This window comes from Lytechinus variegatus, chromosome 4 (assembly GCF_018143015.1).
Source record: "Lytechinus variegatus isolate NC3 chromosome 4, Lvar_3.0, whole genome shotgun sequence".
Classification (NCBI taxonomy): Eukaryota; Metazoa; Echinodermata; class Echinoidea; order Temnopleuroida; family Toxopneustidae; genus Lytechinus; species Lytechinus variegatus.
The window spans coordinates 9,841,505-9,851,747 of NC_054743.1; the positions used below are offsets into that span (position 1 = coordinate 9,841,505).

Here is a 10,243-nt window from a genome sequence, read left to right on the forward strand (position 1 = left end):
ATCGATGAGAAGTCATCGTTGGTCTTAAGAAAAAAAAGAAGGATGAGGCCTCATAATGTTACACCAGTTTCTAAAATTAAACCCATGAGGTGCTTCCATGTCTCTTAAAAACGGCGCCAACTTTGGAAGGATCTAAGATCAACTTCCGCCATAGATTGGGGGTGAAGATTACCGTGCTATCCTTCACATTTTGTCTTTCGTGAACCTTTTTTATCTTCACCCGCGTGACAAAGCAATATAAGATAAAGAGGATGAAATTACTCCATGTACATGTACTTGAGGAGTACAACTTTCGAGATAAAGATTCTTAGATTGAAGACATCTTAAATACCTTAGCAAACTCTAAGGACTTTGTGATCTTAAGCGGAAGTCATCGCCAGATGATTTGACAATATTCATCTGCTCTTTCATACAGATGTGTATGAATAATTGTCTAGAAACCTTGAATAAACCAACAATTGATCCAAGTGTTATGAGAATATATCTGAAACAACTGATTGATCAAACTCTATATACCGGTATAGGTATCATTAAACTAAAGTAAACTGCTGTTAAAAGTGAGCGTTACTGAGAAAAAAATATGAAAATGAATTAAAGTCAAGAGTTTGTACGTATCTTTATGAATTTGAAAAGGATTATCACATTTCAAAAAAAGGTAAAATAATTTTCTTTGCATGATGTTATGATCGTCTGATGACCATTCTCGCCAAATTCATGAAGAGATAACCATGTAGGGCTACTCATCTCCCTCATTAGAGTTCACCATCACAATGATCACGTGAATTCTCGTCGACAATATAACCCTCATGCTTTATTATATCAATATCCGATCCCGGACTCGCAGAGGGGCAAATTTTGTTCCTGCGCCCCAAACCCCAACCGTCCAACCAGAAATTTGGCAATGCCTATACCTACGGGCTCGGAAAGGTATTCTGAAAGGGGAAACCGCAGAATAAATGATTATTTTGAAATCTCTTATGGAATAAAATTTAACTTCCGAATAGTTGGACGAGTTGCCCCTTGCAGCCCAACTGTATTATCGAAAAAGGAAATGAGGGCTAGAACTGTACCTTCAGGCATGGAGGGACGTGCACGGAGTGGAAACCCACATGAAAATAATTTGTGTTTCTTTTATTTTGTTTTGTAAATCATTGCCTAAAGTGAAAAGAAGTGTAGGGATGTCGACAATGAAGTAAAATCTCGATATATCCTGTCCATACGACTCTAATCAACAAAACAGTTAGGAAACAGATTATTATTGGCAGGATTTGAAGTGCGTAGAATAATGGAAGCCAGAAAATATAATCCTTTTTGTGTAAAAAAGATATTGCAAGCGGAAAGCAAGGACATCAGTGGATTTGTTTGCCGTATGATAGCACAGCTTAATCATGTAAAAAGTGAAAGAAAGAAAGAAAGTTATTCTATTCAAAAATTGCAATCTCAAACACTAAATGATATCATAATACTGCATTAATTCGTTTTCAATACTTTGCTGGGGTTTTTTTGGCCTCATAATAAACTTGAATGATGGTAAGGTACTCGCTGTTTAGAGGTAATTATACGGATCATAGGCTTTAAATAGAATAGCTACACGACAACAATGTTATATTCATCAAGAGTCAAAATAATGACATTAAGGATTGAAATATATTTGCGGCTCGAACTCATCAAGAACATGAAAATGGAAAAAAAGCGAAATTGTTTTTCCTCTAAGATTAACCTAGTCATGATAAATATATTCCATGATTACATCGGTCAGTATCCTATTTAATAGAAACATTGACAGCCCCTCTGTCCTCTCAGTAGGGGAAAGATTCATTTCATGATTAACGGAAACTCATGCTATTCCTGATGATGGAGTCACGTGACTGCACATCTAGGAGTCGGGTAACATCATGTCATGTTGGATGTTAGTCGGGATTAAATGAGATTTAGACAATCGTCAAACTTGAATATATTTTAATATATGTCAAGTGAAAGAAATATTTTTCCTACACATGACACTCCTGACGTCTTAAAACTTACCCCTATCTCTGCCTGAGCCCTCCCGATAAGGTGGTCGTGCACCAAAGGAATCCAAACCTTAGTACATAAAATTTTTTTCCTGGTAACGGCGCCAAATCACATTGATATGCAATTTTATTTTCGTTAAGTGATCTTCTGTGTTTCAGACTTGAAACGTTTCAGAGTATTCTAATCATTGATAAAAATAGATCACAATGTAGAGAATTAAACAAAGTAAGAATTAATGTATTCGTATTTTTGTTTAGACATTCAAGATTGTCAATGAAAATACACAAATTGAACATTACGTTTGATATCCGAATTATCATAATATTAGAATTGCATTATCAGCCATCCCTTTGCACTTTTTATTGCTTTGTTTTCAGTACCATACGATATATAAAGTCCGAATCATGCGTTATTCAATGCAAAATCACACGAACATGACGAAAGATCGAAGTTATGTTTTTATCACCAATGATTTATTAGTTTTGACCTCTTCACTAATGAACGCTCGGTTTCTTCACCGACATGAGAAAGCAAAGACTCCTTGGATGATCCACCTGTTCTACACCCCTCGATTCTTAATATTCGTCATTCAATATACAGTATTGTGTCGTCAGCTTAGTCACCCTGGGAGCAGCCAATATGACCTAGTCATGATAATGTAATGATTTAATGGATGACATTTTGTCGATTTGTTAAGGCTATTTACGGTTACAAGTTTCTCCATTCGGGGAGGGGTTTCCCATTTATCCTGTGGTCTAGACATTTTCATTTTTGTTCATCGGTGTGTCAGTTAATCATTTTTCTCATTATTTGGAGTTTCTTATCTAACTGACTATCGAGTGGCGAGCACAAGAAGTCGGTTGGGAATTTGTGAAACAAAAGTTGTCGGGTCAAACCAATGCTAATTTGCTTGAAGTCACAATAATGTATGTATTTTGGATTACAAAAAGGCATAATCATGACAAAAGACTTTCACAATCAAGACAGCACACTTGCCTGGCCTAAGACGACTCTTTCAATAAATTCAATATGTCATCATTTCAAAGAATAGCTTTACGAGATAATTAATTGCCAAAAGAGCCTCATATCTTGTTTTAACCAAACATTTCCCGAAGAGAGACTAAAAATAGCGAGCGAGTCAAACAAGACCCCCATTTTAGTACCCCGAATCTTCGTCGAATCTTGAACACGTAAAATCCTGATCGTAATAATACTCACTGTTCTACGCTATACTGGGCCCTCCGATTGAATTTCCTGAAATATTGACAAGCTGTATTTTTGCAGAAGTTTGTTGTAACGGGGGGGGGGGGGTTGCAGGATACGAACATAATGAACGAGCTAAATATAGACACTTAAACCTTAATTCCCCTTCCTTTTTTGTAAAAATGAATTAAATAATTTTTGCAGGAGAAAAAAGAAAAAACCCGACTCTACACTTAAATCTCACAAGGGTGTGGAGAGGTTCACTGTTTTACTTCAGACACTGACCTGGAAGAATTATTTAAGGTACCTTGGTTACAATTTGGCATCTATTTTGGAAATCACGACAATTTAAAACTGACCTTTTTAAATGAAAATATGGCTCCTACATGCTGCACAAGCAGCAAATTAGCTTAACATGAAGTGGTCAGAGTGTAGATAAGACATTGACTGACGTCATTAAGGGTAGTTCCACTAAGAGGGGTAATTAGTGACAAGTTGACCGTATGGTGTCGTTAAAAAGGGAAAGACTTTGAGATCGGCGTTGATGGAACTTAACTGAATATACTTGTTCAAAGTTAGCACACAAAAATATTCATAAGCATCAGACAGCTTTATCTGTAGTAGGATTGGGGCTGAGTATTTTCATGAATTAGATTGAATAATAACCTTTTTAAGAAGTCTGTAATTTGTTTAATTGATCGAGCATGAAACGCTCAATATTGGGAGCATTTTAGTATTATTGTTGTTCTGCCACTAGCGTTATCTCCGGTAGAAATGCGATGATGTCACAATGACCTTCATCAAGACACGGGTATTTTACACAAACGGCTGTAGATGGCTGTCGTGTGTGTATAGGATGTCATCTTCATATACCCTTCCGCTCCAAAATTATTCGATAGCGTGACCACAATTCCCAGCCCCCGATCGCCACTTCCATAACAGCCACCAATCACCCAAAATCATATGGAAAATGCAATGTGGGTTTCACCTTACGATGTCAACCTCATTGTTTAATTAACAGTAAATGCCAGCTTACTGACAGTATCTTTAACATGTTTAATGGTGGAACATGGTATTAGATTCATAGCGTTAATGTGAAGTCCTGTTATCAAATTATAATACACTCTAAAACAATGGGTGAAATTTTACCCAATATTGGTTAGAAAGGGAACGTGCATATTTGTTGTGCATTTTTCCCCCATATTGAGCTATTTCAACACAACAATGCGTAAAATTTACAAAATATTGGGTATCTATTTACCAAATCAACATTCATGTTCCCATTTTAACCTATATTGGGTAAACCTTTTTTTAGAGTGAGGACCATGATGTCAGCAGTTACTTCACCTGTATGATTGCTAAAATCTTTCTGTATTGTACTGGTTTGTGTTATATTGAAAATGAAAAACTTTGCCAATGGCGGCAGTAAAAAGGCAGTTATAATTATCATCGCATGTATGATGATAATGAACGGAAACCCTACGGTAATTTGATTATGAACCAAACTATCAATACAATATTGTCAATCTGTGCCAACAGCGGAAGTGGAAAGGGAATAGGCAAGTAATGAGGTGCGAAACCTTCTGGGATTCTGGTACAAACTTAGAACATAGTTGCCCGAGGATCCGTAGACGGGGGTAATCTTTGGATACGTCTTACACCCCCAATACACCCGTGTCGTGCTTGTTGGGCTCTGAGAATGATGCTTCTCTTCGCCTGCAGGGGTTCATTATAACATCCATGGCTTCTAGATATATTTCTGGCAGCACCATCATTGCATAAGCTTTTGTTCTTAGAACCTTTCCAAATTTGCACTAAGTTCAGACACGTTTAAAGACTCGAGGGGACAGGTTAGACATGTTAGATAATCAGATTCCAGAAACTTCCTTGGCGATTTCGCAAGTATAGCATGACCGAAACCAGATATCAAGATATATAAAGGCATCTTGTACCCCTTTTAAATATGTTAAAAGGGTTTACCCTTACACCCCTTCCGGGGTACATTCCTACACCCCTATATGAATTCATACACATCACAAGACTATGAGCATGCATGGTGATGGAATCCCCGTCACCCCTTTGGACTCCAGTCAGGGTCATTATACCTGAGCCGAGGGGATCAAAGGCATGAAAGGGGTAACACCTGTTCCCTCAAGACTTTGACATCTTCGGAAGATCACTGTGACTGGTAAGATCAAGAAATGGGTGTATAATTAGGGATGCATCATCACACTCTATGGGTTCATCATTTCGGTGTAACCTCTAAAACACGGCATGATTGCAAGGAGCATTTTAGAAAATCCCACGGGTGAAATAAGAAATGTTATGTACATGGATACGCTGGAATATTTCTTTTCCTGAAGGTATACTTCCATATCCTTAATCAATCTTGACAACTCCTGAGATAACTCATGTTACCAAAAACTGTTTGATTCACTAGGTATTTAGGGAATTATATCATGAGTAATGTAAGGAAAAGAAACAGTTCAAACTAATCCAATTAGGGAATGTTGTTTTACATGTATGTATACCATGAACACTAAGCAGTGGCACTGTCACTTGCAGGTTATGTAGTATTTAGTCTGGAGAAATTTGTTCTTGTCATTATGTATATATATATTCTTTCCATTTAGTGATTTATATGTTATTATCAAATTACATTGTTGTTTATATCACTGAACACCTGCTCACCAAAATGCATGATATTTTTTCAACGTGAAGAATGAATTGACAGAATCAAACTACAAAGAGACGGATGTGACAGTGAGGTCCACTTTCGAACCATTGCATCAACGTGGTGTCGAAATCATGAATGGTCTTTTTTCTTTAACCTATAAGGATGCGATTAATTTTGTCCCTGCATGTGTTCAGCTGTGAGTATCCTATCAATCTAGTTCTTTCTTTCAGGAGGGCATGTCGGGATAGGCACCGGAAATCGCGTATATCATATTATGCAAGTATAACTCAACTTTCGGACACGTGTCTAAATTTGGCCGCGTTTAAAGATCATAAGCCGTGGGTGTAGTGCCGTCATTGTGACGGAACATTGATACATAATTCCAAATAACAAACAGATCCATTTTCGGCATGTATTTGTCAAAAAGGGCTGGGTTTACAAAAGGTTTGCCAACTGCACTTATTGCATGGTTCAAACGTGCCAGCCTCCCATGTTTCATGATATATACATGTACGTAATATGGAGATGATTTGTCGTGGTGATATTACATATTGTCATGAATAATGATGAATTTAGAAAATGGCATATTTTTATAAACTAAGTTATATTTACTTGGTTGGTTGAACTTGAGCCAGTGCATAATACTGACAACTGATGTCTGAATATCGAACATATATAGGTCATGGAAAAAAACCGGTCTAAATGCACCACATGTTATAAACCTATCAATGTCTTGGAATGAAAGATAGGAACTAATTAATGTAATCTCTCACGTTCCCATGGTTGTTCATCACTGACGTATCACCTCTCCTAAGGACAATTAACATTGGCCCTAGTTTCACTTACGAGGTTTCGCATGAAATTTGTGACCGAGATAAAAAGCACCGATACATGGTTGTAAGAACATGACATTTTCATCTATATTTCATATTTAAAAAAATTGAAAGAAGTCAAAGAAATGCGCACATAAGAGTTTAAGGAATTAGATTCCAAGAGTTTCGTTTTAGTATTCTTTTGAATGATTATAGACCAATATGATGACTCTCATTAAGAAACGGATATTAGTAGCATGGAGGCGTACTAGCGTAACATAACATGAAGAGTCACATCCTGAATGTTTTAGCCTCATAATGAATTCTCACTCTCCGTCTTGAAAATACAACATAACAAAATTCAAACTCATAGGAAAAGCATGAATCAAACATAAATGTGTCATTACACATTCACAACAGTTCTATGGCAATCACATTCTAATACATACCCTCAAGAATGCATTTCATCTTGTGTCATTCAAAACAATTTTCTCAAAATTGCATTCTGCGTATTTCTCAATTCTTTGGCACTATTATTCATAAAGCATCATTCCAATACCAGTGATGCGAGAAGGCGCTCCTTCGAGTCACACATCGTACAAACAATTCTATAAGGAGACACAATGTGCTTACCATTGCATGTATCAGTTTACATATGTTTTCACATTTCATCCTCAACGATTGCTTAATTCAATCAACGATTTTCTCTTGAATTCATGCTTCTGACGAATCATCACTTCGTGGGTATCCAAATGTCTTGAATTCCACAGTGCTTGCATCACTTGCCTGTTCATCTTTGATAGAACCGGATACGGTAGAAACATCGCTCCTGTCGCTTCTCGAATCTTTCACCACATCTTTTGATTTCTCCTTCATTTCAAATGACAGTGTGATATCGACGGTAGGAATCTCTTTGTTCAAGGGTTTCACTATATCACCAGGAGATGGAATCATTTTTGACGATTTCATTTTCTCATTCATAGGTTTTATTGTTTTCGACGATTCCATGCTCGACGGCGCAATTATGACCGGAAAAGGCGCTGCTGATTTCTCGATGTCGGTGTCTTTTGTGTGCTCCATGTCCTTGTTTCGTTTCGAAGCGAAGCAGACGGGTCCGGTGACGAGGAGGAGAACGACTAGGAGAATAGTGAGTAAAACTTCGGCGATCATGACAAAGATGAAGATGAAGTCTGATGAAGTGAGATCACTAGGTTGGATGGTTGTCCGATTGATATTTTGGCTAACTGCATCGGTTCCAGGGTCGTAGGTGTAGTCCAGGTTTGGATGTCCCAGGAAAGGATCACCGCCGTCTATGAAACCACCATCACCACCATCCATGTATCCACCATCACCACCATCCATGTATCCACCATCACCTGTATCCGTCAAACCACCGTCACCCTTGTCTGATGAACCAGACGATGATGAAGATGATGATGATGAAGATGATGATGACGACGATGATGACGATGAAGTCATTTGTGCTAAAATATTTGCTGCGTCTGTTACGGATGATGGTGGTATCAGCTGAAATGCAATTGTCAGGTTTCCAACTGATAAAGCACTTTGAGTTGCCGTTGATCCATTCTTATTGGCATTGTTATGTTCTCGACCCGTCCCGTTAATTTTGTCAGAATACCCTGCATTCAAATAGTTTGGGCTCGGACCAGAATCCATTGTTAGACTAGTGTTAAACTCTGCTACAGGCGTCACAGTGGAAGGTGCATCCGTTGTTGCGTTACCAGAACCAGATCCTGTCATAGGTGCACCCGTTGAGTTAACCGAGTTACTAGAATTTGTCAGTGACTCTGGTCCAAATGGAACAACGATAGCTGGTTGACGAGGCTCCCAGAGTAGGGAAGAATCAACGGATCGTACCTTTAGGTAGAGCTCCCGTTTTGGAGTGGTCTGCGAAAGAGGAGGAATGAAACAAGATATCTTGAGCCCATTATCTTCCGCAATGATACGATGGATGATCAGTTCGTCACCATGGTGTGATAACCGAAATCGCGACGGTGAGATGGTGGGGACAATATTCCAAGTAAAAGCCTGTAGTATTGGTTCTTGGGTTTTAGGTCCTCCTGTAGATGGACAATGAAACCTTACCTCCTGTCCTTCGTCGACTGAAGCCATTGATCGTTTACGAAGAACGAGGTTGGAATAGGGTTTCACATTAAGCGGTTCAATAGTACAAGTATCTCGGAAAGTTCCCCAGTCCGTACCATTATAATGATCATATTCTACTGAACATTCAAACACTGCCCCCATATCACGAACGGAAACTTGAAACAGGTGCATCAGCTCCGGAAAATATCTCCCACTCCCAAACTGGATACCTTCAAACCTTGTCCTGGAAACCACCATATTCCCATTCTTCGTCCAATTCATGCTGATCTTAGTATCCAAGTGCCCTGCGCCATCAAGCTTACATCCAAGCCGAAAGTGCACACCGACGTGCAGGTGTCCAGGATTAGGGTCCCCAATACATCTCAGAGTCGGGCGTGGTTTCGGGGCGATGACATTTACAATGGCCACTTGAGATCGACGCCACCGACGATAGTTCAACTCCCCGAATTCCACCACCGTGCAGATATACTCGCCGGCATCATCTTCTGTCACGTTGGTGATGAGCAGATCGTACTGGAGATTTCCTTCGATCTGTTCTCCGACAACCACCAGCTTGCCTTGCTCCGATGCGAAGGACTGTGTCCCACTCGTCAGGAAGGACGATGTCGGGTTCAGCTTCATCCACGCTACGGCTTGGTTACCGCCGAGGTGTGTCACCGAACAAGTCAGGAGAGCTGATTCCCCAAGAAAAGCAGTAACATTAGCTGGTTCCTTGGTGAAATGGGGAAGTTCCTGGTTATGACCATAGTGCTGTGTCAAAACTCCACTCATTAAAGTTGAAAACACTACAATTAAACGGCACGTTACAGACATCTTGACAAAATGCATTATGCTTTCTTTAGGAGTACATGTAGTTCAGAATGACACAAGATATCAAAGATGAAATACAAAGGCACTAGTCCAGGTTTATGATCAGTTCAAACAGTGATGCGTCATGTTCACTTGCCTATTGCTCGAACACGACTGTTCTGATCGGTGGCCTTGTGCTGTAATGATAAGCGCTACGGTGTGTGCGCCGAGTTTAAGTCGAGGTAGATAGCAAGCAGCACGCGAGTCAACACTGATGACAAACGAGTGTGCGTGCTATCACGAAAGACTCATCCTTGGGTTTCAGTGTGTCAGAGAATATTGAGCATTTAAAAACAGTTAGTTTTAACGTTTTGTCCATGAATTGTACGAGTGAGAATTATATACACATAATATTCATATTCCCCTTTTCGAATCCACCTCTCTTTCTTCCTCCTCCCCTCTCTCCCGCCCCTCTTGCTATCTCTCTTCTTTAACAAAATCATTTCACAACTCATTCATCATATATTTTCCTGCATATGTGTATCCATTTTACTTAGCATGCTTAAACATTCACAAATCAATGATATTTTGTCTGTATGATCTTTTTTTCATGTATATATAA

The 10,243-nt window shown here is 39.0% G+C and overlaps 1 protein-coding gene across 1 annotated transcript; it reads right to left on the reverse strand.

The window, feature by feature from the left end:
• Positions 1–3,997: 3,997 nt before the first annotated feature.
• Positions 3,998–10,002, reverse strand: LOC121413335. The gene has a single exon (XM_041606120.1). It carries the CDS (start codon positions 9,658–9,660, stop codon positions 7,420–7,422), a length of 2,241 nt encoding a protein of 746 aa, XP_041462054.1. The 5' UTR covers positions 9,661–10,002; the 3' UTR covers positions 3,998–7,419.
• Between the last annotated feature and the right edge of the window lie 241 nt (positions 10,003–10,243).

Excerpts from the sequence above, each read along its gene's own strand:
- LOC121413335 (XM_041606120.1), bottom strand. The coding sequence starts at position 9,660 with ATGCATTTTGTCAAGATGTCTGTAACGTGCCGTTTAATTGTAGTGTTT.